The 14,928-nt window shown below is 50.1% G+C and overlaps 1 protein-coding gene across 1 annotated transcript in view; it reads left to right on the top strand.

Annotated features, from left to right (window-relative positions):
- The first annotated feature begins 534 nt into the window (after positions 1 to 534).
- hspbap1 (hspb associated protein 1) overlaps positions 535 to 14,928 on the top strand; it is a 234,476-nt gene continuing 220,082 nt past the window's right edge. Inside the window, exon 1 of the mRNA XM_070875247.1 lies at positions 535 to 614. Coding sequence (XP_070731348.1) covers positions 542 to 614 — 73 coding nt within the window. The 5' untranslated portion in view covers positions 535 to 541. The remainder of the gene's footprint in view (positions 615 to 14,928) is intronic.

Below are 14,928 nucleotides of genomic sequence, written 5' to 3'. Positions count from 1 at the left end.
GAAGGGCTTCGAGGCTGCTCCAGCAGGCACCGTTGGCCCGCAGGCAGAGGCCGGTTCTGGAGGACGTGTGTGTGTGTGTGTGTGTGTGTGTGTGTGTGTGTGGCGGCTCACGGGCAAAAAGGTCAGCTGCGTGGAGTGCTCCAGAGAGGATGCGACGGTGTGGGGGCCAGTGCGTTGTGGCTCCCGGGTGTGGTCAAAGTGTGGTGGCCCGAGAGAGAGAGAGAGAGAGAGAGAGAGAGAGAGAGAGAGAGAGAGAGAGAGAGAGAGAGAGAGAGCGAACCGTTAGGCAGCAGCAGGCGAGAGTCCAGCAGGGAAAACACCCAGCAAACCAACCTCGCAAAAGGGTCCGGAGACGGAGAGCTGTTCCTCGGCGGTCTCAATCTCGACACAGGCGAGCAGGCCCTGGAAGGAGTGCTCTCCAAGTACGGGCAGATCTCCGAGGTGCGAGCGATCGAGGACAGCGACGTTTTTGGCTTCAGCACAGCCAGCTCAAGATGGTGGCGGGCCTCGTGGAAAAATCAAAATGGGTCTTAAAAGGGAAATGTACCCGGAAGTCTTAAAGGGGGCTTTGCACCGTTGGCGGTCCCCACAAAGAGACTTTTGTAAGGGCAAGGGTGAGTCAAAATGATTACTGTGATTTGTATGATGACGTGATTTATGACAAGAGTTAATATTTTGATGCTAAAATGATTACTGTGATTAAAATGATTGGTATGATTGGTGAAAAGATTTAATATCACAATGTACAAGTAAAAGGGTTAAGGGATCTGTGACTAACATGAACAATGGATTAATGCGATTTCTGATTTAATGTGATTCATGCAATGGTTCAGCGGCCGCAAAGGCAACTATTTTCTGAGAACAGAGGCAACGCACTAGTTGCGATACCCTGTCTCAGCGCAGTCCATTACCTCGGGCAAAAAGGGGCAGTACCTCACCCAGTGGAGCTGGGATTAAATAACTGTTCAGTTTACCTGCAACCTTTTGATATAGCTCTTCAATGCATCTATATGTACCATACAAATGTACTGTCTATGTGTACCTGCTTTTTATTGGAGGTCATGTTTGTGTACTTCATCACCCATGTAAGGACTGCAAATACCACATGCTTGCACTGGATCGCAAGCATAATCTCTACATGAGGTGGGGGGGGCAGGGGAGAAGAGGGAAGTGGATGGTCATGGACTCACACTCACAAATCAACCAGGACGAACAAGGCCGAGGATTCCGGCAATGTGCTTTTGGAACTGGGGTGGGAGTGAGATGTATTGTCCAGGTACATTAAATGTATAGTTACAATGGTGCGCCACAGGGGGCGCTGTGGTGGGAGACCCGGAAGTACCTGCGAGACAGAGTGTAAAAGGCTGCCCACCACACCTGAGAGTCACTCTGGAGTTACACAATAAAGGACTAAGGTCACAGCAGTTACTACAACACCATACTGTGTGGAGTCAGTGACTTGAGTGCTACATACATCACAGTGGGTGTAATATATGCACCTGTGAGTAGGTTGGTAGAGCTGTTGAGCGTGGAGCCCTCAGTGGAGGAAGTGCATCCGGGAGGGCGCTGAGCACCTCGAGTCTCATCGCCAAGAGCATGCAGAAACCAAGCACAGGCAGCGGAAAGAGCGTGCGGCAAACCAGTCCCACCCTCCCTTTCCCTCAACGACTATTTGTCCCACCTGTGACAGGGACTGTGGTTCTCGTATTGGACTGTTCAGCCACCTCAGGACTCTTTTAAGAGTTGAAGCAAGTCTTCCTCGATTCCGAGGGACTGCCTATGATGATGAGTTGTGAGTGGCTTAGCCAGCCACGTGATGTTCACAATACTCAATAAAACCCCAGCCAGTTGGGTTCGAGAGATCCACGATGGGGCAGGTGGTTGTGAGCCTGCTGGATGAACTGGTAATGTGTAGTGTGATTGTTAAACCTTTGCTAATTAACCAATTGGTTCTTAATAGCAATGTGTTGCTATGAATTCTTAAGCAAAGAACCCATGAAACCAATACATTACCTTGGTAGCCCCAGGAAAGGGAGGTCCTCCTTGTGAAGCCTGGAGCAAAAATTGTGCACCTCCCGGCCCCACAAAGGAACACTTACCTTTCAGGACCTCTTCATCTTTCCTGACTTCGGCCAACCTTCCATCTGGCGGGAAATGCTTGTCGGCCTTGCCGCTCAGGCCTGGGTTAAAATTCAAACACGGGCCTATTCACGTGATAGGACCCCAATGTGCGTAAATTCATGAAGCCCCCTGCAGGCTTTAGGCTGGCGCCTCAGCTGCCTACAGTACTCCGCAGTTTAAGATCGCAGGTGCTGGTAAAGGGGTGAGTTATGAGCGTTCCTCATGCGATCGTTCCTCATGTATGAGGCTTGATTGTGTTAGTAACAGAAAAGACTGACTTGCATTTATATAGCGACTTTCGTGACCTGAGGATGTCCCAAAGTGCTTTACAGTCAATGAAGTATTTTTTGAAGTGTAGTCACTGTTGTAGTGAAGGAAACCCAGCAGCAAATTTGTGCACAGCAAGCTCCCACCAACACCAACATGATAATGACCAGATCATCTGTTTTCAGTGATGTTGATTGCGGGATAAATATTGGGCTGAACACCTGGGATAACTCCCCCGCTCTTCTTCGAAATTGTGCTATGGGATTATTTAATGTCTAAGAGGGCAGACGGGGCCTCAGTTTAACGGCTCATGCCAAAAGACAGCACCTCCGAGCAAGCAGCACTCCCAGAGAAGCCTAGATTTTTTGTGCCCAAGTGAGACTGGAACCCACAATCTTATGACATCAAAGGCGAGAGTGCTGCCCACTGAGCCATGGCTGAGACTCACTGAGCTGTTCAGCTATGGCAGGCACCACAGCCGCATCTGATCCTCTCCCAATCTGATGCCCGCACACTTCCAGCAGGAGGGGGTCATTTGCCTGAACTTCCTCTCCGAACACAGGGAGGCCCCAGTCTGTGCTGAATTATAGTGCCACCACGTTTGGAGGGTGCGATAGTTCAGCACAGACGGGGGATAGAGTCTAGTACCTTCCTTGTCTGTACGGCTCAGAGGCAGAAACTCGAAATTTCTGCTTTTGCATTGGCCAGTCCCAAAATGGGCAGAAAAGCCTTGGCCGGGGGCAGAGGAGAATCTCTGCCGGAGACTTCATCAGTGAGCAATGGTAAGAAACTGACATTGATTGGATCAATACGTCAGAAAGTGCTCGATTTCTGGTGACAGCATATTGCTTAACCACAAGCAAAGAAATAAAAGAAAAGAAAGACTTGGATTTCTATAGCGCCTTTCACGGCCACCAGACGCCTCAAAGCGCTTTACAGCCACTAAAGTACTTTTGAAGTGTAGTCACTGTTGTAATGTGGGAAACGCAGCAGCCAATTTGCAAACAGCAAGCTCCTACAAACAGCAATATGATAATGATCAGATCATCTGTTTGTGTTATGTGGGTTGAGGGATAAATATTGGCCAGGACACTGGGGATAACTCCCCTGCTCTTCTTTGAAATAGCGACATGGGATCTTTTACATCCACCTGAAAAGGGCAGACAGGGCCTCGGTTTAACATCTCATCCAAAAGACAGCACCTCCAACAGCGCAGCACTCAGTGTATCAGCCTAGATTTGCATGTTCAGGTCTCTGGAGTGGGACCTGAACCCACAACCTTCTAACTCAAAGGCAAGTGTGCTGCCCACTGAGCCACAGCTGACACTAGTCCAATAATGTAACCATTATGCTACCGTACCCGATAAATTAGTGATCCCAGACAATGTAGCGGCAAGAAAAGAGCAAATGGATGAGTATTGCAACGGCTGCAGTTGCAAGGGGGAGGTGCCTGGGGAGAAACAGCAATAATGCAATAGTGAACAAATGCATTGCAGAAGCATTGGTCCCGTCAGAATGCTGGGAGGGGAGGGAATGATGCGCTTGTTTGCAGGACACGTTGTGGGTAACAGAAATGGCACAAGATGATCGGACGAATGTGGGATGAGAAGTTCGCAGAACATGGATGTAGTGTCCTTAGATGCTCTGGTAATGACCCCACGAGGCAGTGTGTTGCACTTGAACTGTAGTGACCTTAGTCCTTTATTTGTTAAATCCAGAGTGAGGATCACACTTGGTGGCCTGCCTTTTATACTAGGCCAGGCACAACTGTACAGGTTACCTACAAGTCTCCCACTGCTGTGCCCTCTGGTGGCACACCTTGTGATAGTACCAACAATAGCCATGTAGGATACATGACATCACTCCCCCCTGAGCCCTCAGTGCAAATCGTCTCTGCATTGACTGTGCTCTGGGCTTAGCTCTATGTGGGCTCTGTCTGGTTGACCCTTGGCGGGTCACTTCAACCGTGGGTGAGTAGTTGGTGCAGTAGCGTGCTGGTGGTTGCTGTTAGTGTGTGTGTGTCCCTAACCATTCCATTCTCCCCCCCCCTCCCACATCGATTATGGTGGGGGCTCCTGGCATTCATGTACATTCAAGTTCCTTTAAGTGGGTTTTGCATTTTTATTTTGTGTGTGGTTCCGTGGTGCGACAAGTACGTTAGATGCCTTATCGATGCAGTGACAGTGCGTGAGGACGAGCTAGATCTGGAGCTGTTGGGTGGTGTCCCTGCAGTCTGGTGGCAGCTCAGTGCCCGGTGCTGGCAGGGGGAACCCGGTTGGCTCGTGTGGCCTGCTCTCGGGGCTGTCGCCGGGGTCCCTAGCGTCGGGACGGTTCACAAATGCCTGTGACCTCCCTGTCCTTTCTTTGTGCCCCGGGTGGCTGCTGCTCCCTGAGGGGCTGTCGTCAAGCAGTGCACAGGGAACTGCTGGCTCGCTGGCCTGAGCGTCGTTTGGTTTAGGATCCTGGCTGGTGCCTGCTTCAAAATATGAACTCTTATCATAACTCACGTCATCATACAAATCACATTGCTCATTTAGACTCACTCTTGCCTTACAAAAGTCCCTTTGTGGAGCCCGCCACGGTGTAAAGCCCTTTTAAGACGCCATCTTGTGGTTCCCACGAGGCTTCCCTTGGGCGTCGCCATTTTAGTTGCTCTGCTTGCCTTTGTCTGCAGAGCTCTGCTGCCACGAGGCTCGCCACCATCTTGAGCTCGCTGGCATGATGTTTTACTCTCTGGAATAGAAGGATTAAAGAGGAAAGAAGAAAGGAAAACGGCCAAGACAATTTGATCGTGGCTCTTTGGATTCGATCAGTCATAGTCCCTGTGAGAGCGGCCTCCGTAATTGCTGCCGTATCCGCCGCTCTGGCTCTTGTACCCACCCGAGTAGCTGTCGCGTTCACCCGAGTCATACCTGCCGCCGCCGCTGTAGCCTCCGCTCCTGCCAATGTACCAGTAACTGCCGCCTCTCCTGTAGCCTCTGCTCCTGCCAATGTACCAGTAACTGCCGCCTCTCCTGTAGCCTCTGCTCCTGCCGTTGTCCCAGTAACTGCGCCACCGTAGCCGCGACCGCCGCCCGGATTTGTCATCCATCGATGGACCTCCCGTTCATCGCCTGCAGCGAGTCACCGGCTCGCACCTCAGCGATCGGCCCGTACTTGAAAAACTGCTCTTCCAGGGTCTGCTCGTCTGTGTGGGGATTTCTCCTCCAGCTCGGTCAGCGTTGCTCTTTGGGAACCCAGGGAACAGCAGTCTGTGGAGGAATGAAGTCTTTCCAGCTCCCACGGACCTTCCCTATCCACCTCTGGCCGAGAAGCGTCGGCCCATAGCCTGCAATGACCCACAAAGGTAAACCGTGCCTCTGCTAAGAACAGGTATCAGTTCCACGGTGTAGGTACACAGCTTTGCCGTGACCGGGACCAGCTTGGGTCGTGCAGCTGGGTTGACCCACAGTTTATCAAAAGTTTCCTGACTCATCAACAACGGACCCGATCCACTTACATACTCACTGGGACTCCGTTAATCTTGACTTCCATAATCATTGGGGCCGAACCGTCGGTACACGTATACAGTCCAAACGCCTCATCTTCTTCTGCCTGCTCCTCGCTGGAAGATGGACCCTCTACCATCTCCTCAGCCACACGGTGAGTCAGATTTCTTTTGCACATACGCTGAAGGTGGCCTTTCGTATGGAAGGCATTGCATGTATACTCACCGGTGACCCCCATGGCTTCCTCCGCAGCGCCAGCATGGTGCTGCTCGATTAGCCCCCCTTGGCGGTCTCTGAGTTCCAGGACCCTGAGGTCCGTGCTCTCTGCCCTGGGCAGAGCCACGTTCTGCAGTTTTGTCCGTGGTGGGCGCTATCCTGTGGACAGTGCCTGCCGGGTTCGAGACTGTGTGTTTCATCTGCTTGGTGCTGCAAGTCAAGGTCATAAATGCCCTGCTGATGGTGATGGCTTGCTTCAGGGTGACTATGGGTTCAGTGGATAGCAGCTTGTGGAGGAGACCCTCATGTCCAATCCCCATAACAAAGACGTCTCGCAACGCCTCATCAAGGTGTGTTCCACAATTGAGGAACAGTGGAGGTCTTTTAAGGAGCTCTTTCATAGTGCTCAACAAAAATATATTCCAGTGAAAAAGAAGGGCGGTAAGAGAAGGGATAACTAGCCGTGGATAACCAAGGAAATAAAGGAGAGTATCAAATTAAAAACCAATGCGTATAAGGTAGCCAAGGTTAGTGGGAAAATAGAAGATTGGGAAAATTTTAAACGACAGCAAAGAATGACTAAGAGAGCAATAAAGAAAGGAAAGATAGATTACGAAGGTAAACTGGCGCAAAACATAAAAACGGATAGTAAAAGCTTTTACAGATATATAAAACGGAAAAGAGTGACTAAAGTAAATGTTGGTCCCTTAGAAGATGAGAAGAGGGATTTAATAATGAGAAATGTGGAAATGGCTGAGACCTTAAACAATTATTTTGCTTCGGTCTTCACAGTGGAAGACACAAAAACCTTGCCAAAAATTGCTGGTCACAGGAATGTGGGAAAGGAGGACCTTGAGACAATCACTATCACTAGGGGGGTAGTGCTGGACAGGCTAATGGGACTCAAGGTAGACAAGTCCCCTGGTCCCGATGAAATGCATCCCATTAAAAGAGATGGCGGAAGTTATAGGAGATGCATTCGTTATAATCTACCAAAATTCTCTAGACTCTGGGGAGGTACCAGCGGATTGGAAAGCAGCTAATGTAACGCCTCTGTTTAAAAAAGGGGGCAGACAAAAGGCAGGTAACTATAGGCCAGTTAGTTCAACATCTGAAGTGGGGAAAATGCTTGAATCTATCATTAAGGAAGAAATAGCGGAACATCTAGATAGGAATAGTGCAATCAAGCAGACGCAGCATGGATTCATGAAGGGGAAATCATGTTTAACTAATTTACTGGAATTCTTTGAGAATATAACGAGCATGGTGGATAGAGCTGTACCGATGGATGTGGTGTATTTAGATTTTCAAAAGGCATTCGATAAGGTGCCACACAAAAGGTTACTGCAGAAGATAAAGGTACGCGGAGTCAGAGGAAATGTATTAGCATGGATAGAGAATTGGCTGGTGAACAGAAAGCAGAGAGTCGGGATAAATGGGTCCTTTTCGGGTTGGAAATCGGTGGTTAGTGGTGTGCCACAGGGATCGGTGCTGGGACCACAACTGTTTACAATATACATAGATGACCTGGAAGAGGGGACAGAGTGTAATGTCACAAAATTTGCAGGTGACACAAAGATTAGTGGGAAAGCGGGTTGTGTAGAGGACACAGAAAGGCTGCAAAGAGATTTAGATAGGTTAAGCGAATGGGCTAAGGTTTGGCAGATGGAATACAATGTCGGAAAGTGTGAGGTCATCCACCTTGGGGGAAAAAAACAGTGAAAGAGAATATTGTTTGAATGGGGAGAAATTACAACATGCTGCAGTGCAGAGGGACCTGGGGGTCCTTGTGCATGAATCTCAAAAAGTTAGTTTGCAGGTGCAGCAGGTAATCAGGAAGGCGAATGGAATGTTGGCCTTCATTGCGAGAGGGATGGAGTACAAAAGCAGGGAGGTCCTTCTGCAACTGTATAGTGTATTGGTGAGGCCGCACCTGGAGTACTGCGTGCAGTTTTGGTCACCTTACTTAATGAAGGATATTCTAGCTTTGGAGGGGGTACAGAGACGATTCACTAGGCTGATTCCGGAGATGAGGGGGTTACCTTATGATGATAGATTGAGTAGACTGGGTCTTTACTTGTTGGAGTTCAGAAGGATGAGGGGTGATCTTATAGAAACATTTAAAATAATGAAAGGGACAGACAAGATAGAGGCAGAGAGGGTGTTTCCACTGGTCGGGGAGACTAGAACTAGGGGGCACAGCCTCAAAATACGGGGGAGCCAATTTAAAACCGAGTTGAGAAGGAATTTCTTCTCCCAGAGGGTTGTGAATCTGTGGAATTCTCTGCCCAAGGAAGCAGTTGAGGCTAGCTCATTGAATGTATTCAAGTCACAGATAGATAGATTTTTAACCAATAAAGGAATTAAGGGTTATGGGGAGCGGGCGAGTAAGTGGAACTGAGTCCACGGCCAGATCAGCCATGATCTTGTTGAATGGCGGAGCAGGCTCGAGGGGCTAGATGGTTTACTCCTGTTCCTAATTCTTATGTTCTTATGTTCTTATGTTCTTCCTTTGGGGGAACAGTGGCTGGTGAACCTACATCTAGGGGTATGGCCTTGGTGGTGATTGGATCTGGGGACTGCTCCTTCAAGCTCGTGGCAGTTGGTGCCATTGGTTGCCTGAGAGGTGGAGCTGACCGGTGCCGTTGACCTGCTGCGGTCGCTCACTCTGCAGCTCGTGTGTGTTGGCTGTTTGAGGCCACACTCAATGGTGCGTGACTCTGGTCCCCGGGACGCAGGCTACAGCATTGGGTAGCTCGCTGGACCTGTGTGCACCCAACGGGTGTCTGCCCACTGCATTGGCTGTGTGCAGTTGAAATCCTGCATCGCACAACTTTTCCTTGCTTATGATGGACACTGTGGGTCCGATCGCGATTACGCGACTTTTCCTCGCTGGTTGCATGCCCACAGTTCAGATCATCAATTACACATCTTACAGAATCGTGCGACTTTTCCTCGCTGGTTGCATGCCCACAGTTCAGATCATCAATTACACATCTTACAGAATCGTGCGACTTTTTCTCGCTGGTTGTATGTACACAATTCAGATTATCAGTTACACATTTTACATGATCAGGTATACATTTTGTCTCTGACTTACAGCTCTTATTACATTGCTTGAGTGTGTGGAACTGTCCCTTTAATTGTAGTGGGTTGCAGGCCTCCTTTAAGAGAGCCTTGCTTGCTCTACGCCAATCCGCTTCTCCGTTTGGTGTCACGTGTTGCTCCATCAGCGCTGCACCTCGTGGTCTGGCCGCGGCCATCTTTGTCTTCAGTGCCTCACCTCGTGGTTTGGGCGCCACCTTTCCTTCATAAATGATGTCGACAGCGGTGATCCTCTTCTCCCCGGGTTCTGCCTCCCAAGTTGGGAATTTGCTTCTGGATCCGATTTTCTTCCTCCGGAGTCCTGCCACTGGAGCCTAGAAGGTGCGTTCGAGTCATCTCGGCTGGATCATCTCCACGCAGTCATGCTGAGCGGTCTGTGTCTCGGGTGCCGTGCTGGTCTGCTCTCTGGTGCCGGGTCCATCCTCAGGTGAGGGTTTGCTTTGCCTCTGAGCGCAGAAGGCTTCGATCGCTGGAGGGGTGAAGTCTTCCCACTTCCAATGGATCTTCTCCATCCACCTTCTGCCGAGCAGTTGGTCCATCACCTGCAACAATCCACAGAGGTAACTTAGAAACATAGAAACATAGAAAATAGGTGCAGGAGTAGGCCATTCGGCCCTTCGAGCCTGCACCGCCATTCAATAAGATCATGGCTGATCATTCCTTCAGTACCCCGTTCCTGCTTTCTCTCCATACCCCTTGATCCCCTTAACCGTAAGAGCCATATCTAACTCCCTCTTGAATATATCCAATGAACTGGCATCAACAACTCTCTGCGGCAGGGAATTCCACAGGTTAACAACTCTCTGAGTGAAGAAGTTTCTCTTAAATGGCCTACCCCTTATCCTAAGACTATGTCCCCTGGTTCTGAACTTCCCCGGGAACATCGGGAACATTCTTCCCGCATCTAACCTGTCCAGTCTCGTCAGAATCTTTTATGTTCATCAACCATCCTGCACTTTGATCTATTTTCCCAGTCCACTTCAGCCAACTCATCCCTCATTCCTTTGAAGTCTCCTTTATTTAAGCTGAGTACACTGGTTGAAATCCAACTTTCTCACCCTCCATCTGAATTTGAAATTCAACCATGCTATGGGCTTTCATTCCAAGGGTATCCTTTACTGGGAGATTGTTTATTAATCCTGTCTCATTACACAGGACCAGATCCAAAATAGCCTGCCCATTGTTTGGTTCAGTTACATACTGCTCAAGTAATCTGTCCCTTATGCACCCTATGAAATCTAGGAGGATGAGACCGGGGAATTAGCATTGGCTGTAATTCACCAAAACTCCCCGGACTCTGGGGAGGTCCCAGCAGGCCGGAAAACCTTGTGCACCACGCCATCATGCAGTACCTTAATATTCGCACTACCAACGACTGGGATAATTTCATCGGTGTAGGTGTGCAGCTTTGCCTGAACCGGGACCAACTCGGGTCATTCAGCCTGATTGTCTCATAGTCTCTCAAAGGCTCCTTGATTCATCACTGACTGGCTCGCCCAGGTGTCCATTTCCATGAAGACTGGAACGCCCTCTATCTCGACTTCCATCTTCAGTGGGGAACACTCGGTGGTGCAGGTAAACGTGCTATGTACCTCCCTGTGGGACTGGGCTGCCTCTCTATCTAACAATTCATAATCCACGCTGGATTCAGAATCTTCAGAATCTTCATCGACACAGTGAGCCATATTTCTCTTACACATGCGCTGGAGGTGGCCCTTTGTGCTGTAGCCTTTGCATACATAGTCTTTAAAAGGGCACTGGTGAGCCCTGTGATTCCCTCCGCAACGCCAGCATGGTGCTACTCGATTAGCCCCCCTCGGCAGACTCTGGGTTAAGGGACTCAGGGGCCTATTCTCTATTCCCTGAGAGGGTCCACGTTCTACAGTCCAGCCTCTAAAAGGCGCCACTCTGTGCACAGTACCTGCTGGGTTTGAGTCCTGAGGGTGAGACATCTGCCTAGAGCCGCAGGTCGAGGTCATAAATGACTGACTTACAGAGATGGCCTTCTGCAGTGTGACTGTGGTATCCACCGACAGTAGCTTGGGAAGAAGTCCCTTATGGCCAATTCCAATGACAATAATGTCCCACAGCGCTTCGTTGAGGTGGGTGCTGAACTCGCACGGTGCCGCCAGCCTCCTGCGGTCTGCGGCGTACTTCGCGATTTCCTGGCCTTCGGGTCGTCAGTGGGTGTAGAACCGGTGTCTGGCTGTGAGGGTGCTCTTCTTGGGCTTGAGTTGCTCCTGGATCAGGGTTACGAGCTCCTTGCACGACTTGGTCGTTGTCTTCGCTGGTGCCAGCAAGTCCCTGACGAGGCCATAGACGTTGGGCCCACAACTGGTGAGCAGGATAGTGCGCGCTTATCAGCCAATGTGGCCGGGTTGTCTCCTGCCAGGTCGTTTGCTGTGAAGAAATGTTCTAGCCTCTCCACAAAGGTGTCCCAATCATCACCATCGGCGAACTGCTGCAACGTACTAAGGGTAGCCATTTCCGCGTGAAAGTTCGTAATCTTGTCGGAATGCTGGGAGGGGAGGGAATGATGCGCTTGTTTGCAGGACACGTTGTGGGTAACAGAAATGGCACAAGATGATCGGACGAATGTGGGACGAGAAGTTAGCAGAACATGGATGTAATGTCCTTAGATGCTCTCGTACTGACTCCATGAGGCAGTGTGTTGCACTTGAACTGTAGTGACCTTAGTCCTTTATTAGTTAACTCCAGAGTGAGGATCACACCTGGTGGCCTGCCTTTTATACTGGGTCAGGCACACCTGTACAGGTAGCCTACAAGTCTCCCACTGCTGTGCCCTCTGGTGGCACCTTGTGATAGTACCAACAGTAGCCATGTAGGATACATGACAATGGACTCTGTTGGATCCCTCCCTAAACCTCGCCGCCTCTCTACCTCTCCCTCCTCCTTGAAGACACTCCTTAAAATCTACATCTTTCATCTGTCCTAGTCTCTTCCACTGTGGCTCGGTGTCAAATGTTGTCTGCTAATCACTCATGTGAAGTGCCTTGGAACATCTTGCTATGCTAAAGGTGCTTAATAACTGTAAGTTGTTGTTGAAGGAAAGGGTTGAGAGCAAGGGCACGGAAAATGTGGTGAATGTGATCAACGGCCTTGTTGACTGTCGATAAACGATTACCATGGAGGTAAAAGGACACTCCAAAAGCACTGACACAGTTAAGCATGCATATTTCAGGTCACAGATAGCTCGAAGTGTTCAACAACAACTCGTGGAGAGGTTTTGTGCCCAGACAGCTGCAGGCACGGCCGCCAATGGTGGAGCAATTAAAATCGGGGATGCACAGAGATGTAAGGGGGTTGTTGGGCCGGAGAAATAACCAACAATGTCTCCGCAAGACCCTGCCAATCCCCTGGGAGGACAGAAGCACCAACGTCAGTGTCCTCGATCAGGCCAACATCCCCAGCATCGAAGCACTGACCACACTCGACCAGCTCCGCTGGACGGGTCACAGTGTTCGCATGCCTGACACAAGACTCCCAAAGCAAACGTTCTACTCGGAACTCCTACACGGCAAGCGAGCCCCAGGTGAGCAGAGGAAACGTTTCAAGGGCACCCTCAAAGCCTCCCTGATAAAGTGCACCATCCCCACTGACACCTGGGAGCCCCTGGCCAAAGACCGCCCTAAGTGGAGGAAGAGCATCCGGGAGGGCGCTGTGCACCTCGAGTCTCGTCGCCGAGAGCATGCAGAAAACAAGCGCAGGTAGCGGAAGGAGCGTGCGGCAAACCAGACTCCCCACCCACCCTTTCCTTCAACCACTGTCTGTCCCACCTGTGACAGAGACTGTAATTCCCGTATTGGACTGTTCAGTCACCAGAGAACTCACTTTTGGAGTGGAAGCGTGTCTTCCTCGATTTCGAGGGACTGCCTATGATGATGGTAGGGCTGGAGGATGTTACAGAGACCTTCTTTTGCTTTCGTATGGTACTAGCAAAGCAAACCAAATGTCAATATCTAAGTTGGATATCCAGGCCAAAGCTTCCGGTGTTACAGCGTGGATAACTTGTAGGCTGCCTGCGAATTCCCTCTGAGGTCAGTGCTCAAAGATGTGCTCCAGGGTCTGATTAGGAGCTCCACAGCCGTATGATGGGGAGGCTTTAATCTTCCACCTATGGAGAAGGTAGCAGCTTGGTTCTGAGGTGGTTGATGGTTGCCCACTGTTTGCGAGGAAGGTTTGATCCTTCAGGTTGTACTGTGGGGCAATGCTCCCTCTAATTTATTTTTGTACTGAGCGGGCCACAAACGACTTTGAGCGCGACCATTTTGTCTGTGAGCAAATTTTACAACTACGAGTACAACCTAAACTTTTATAACAACAACAATATTACCATCCCACCGTCTCCAATTATGAGACAATCGGATGAGGTTCTATACAAGTTTGACATAACTTCTCGGCTTTTGAAATGAACCCCAATGCTTTAGTTGCACTTTTATGGCTTTTTCAACCTGCGTTGCAACTTTTAATGATTTGTGAATCTATATCCCAAGATCCCTTTGCACCTCTACCCCATTTAGTCTCTCATTTCGCGGGGATTAAACAGCCTCCTTCTTCCTCCAACCAAAATGCAACACCACATACTTATCTATAATTGAAATTCATTTGTCATTTACATGCCCATTCTGCACATTTGTTGATGGTAGAATTAATTAAAAGCTTTTCGTTCATCATCGACAAACTCTATTTAAAAAAATACTTATCATAAATGACATGTATCGACAAACAATCCAAAAGCTGAAGGTGAGCTGACAGAAGCAGATCTATTCGTGTAATTGGTATTAATTTTAATGTTTTCAACTTATTAGCCCATCCCTCATGTCACTATAGCAATGGCTGCACAAGCAGCAGAAGCAACAGCTTTCCTATAGCATGGCGTGCTATACGTCCTCATAAGTCTCTCTCTCCCCAGTCTCTCTCTCCAGTCACTCGCCACCCCAGTCTCACTCTCCACCCCAGTCTCTCTCTCTGCCCCACTCTCTCTCTCCCCCATTCTCTCTCTCTCCCCCACTCTCTCTCTCTGCCCCACTCTCTCTCTCCCCCACTCTCTCTCTCTGCCCCACTCTCTCTCTCCCCCACTCTCTCTCTCTGCCCCACTCTCTCTCCCCCAGTCTCTCTCTCTCCCCCACTCTCTCTCTCTCTGCCCCACTCTCTCTCTCTGCCCCACTCTCTCTCTCCCCCAGTCTCTCTCTCTCCCTCACTCTCTCTCTCTGCCCTACTCTCTCTCTCTCCGTCTCTCTCTCTCTCCCCCACTCTCTCTGCCCCACTCTCTCTCTCCCCCAGTCTCTCTCTCTCCCCCACTCTCTCTCTCTCTACCCCACTCTCTCTCTCCCCGCATCTCTCTCTCTCCCCAGTCTCTCTCTCTCCCCGCCTCTCTCTCTCCCCCACTCTCTCTCTCTCCCCAGTCTCTCTCTCCCCAGTCTCTCTCTCTCCCCCACTCTCTCTCTCTCCCCAGTTTCTCTCTCCCCCAGTCTCTCTCTCTCCCCCATTCTCTCTCTCTCCCCAGTTTCTCTCTCTTCCCAGTCTCTCTCTCTCCCCCACTCTCTCTCTCTCTCCCCCACTCTCTCTCTCTCCCCCAGTCTCTCTCTCCCCACTCTCTCTCCACAGTTTCTCTCTCCAGTCTCTCTCCCCCCAGTCTCACTCTCCACCCCAGTCTCTCTCTCTCCCCAGTCTCTCTCTCCCCCAGTCTCTCTCTCTCCCCAGTCTCTCT

This window comes from Pristiophorus japonicus, chromosome 3 (assembly GCF_044704955.1).
Source record: "Pristiophorus japonicus isolate sPriJap1 chromosome 3, sPriJap1.hap1, whole genome shotgun sequence".
In the NCBI taxonomy this organism is placed as follows: domain Eukaryota; kingdom Metazoa; phylum Chordata; class Chondrichthyes; family Pristiophoridae; genus Pristiophorus; species Pristiophorus japonicus.
Note: the sequence above shows the minus strand (reverse complement) of the source record. Positions and strands in the feature narration are given on the sequence as shown.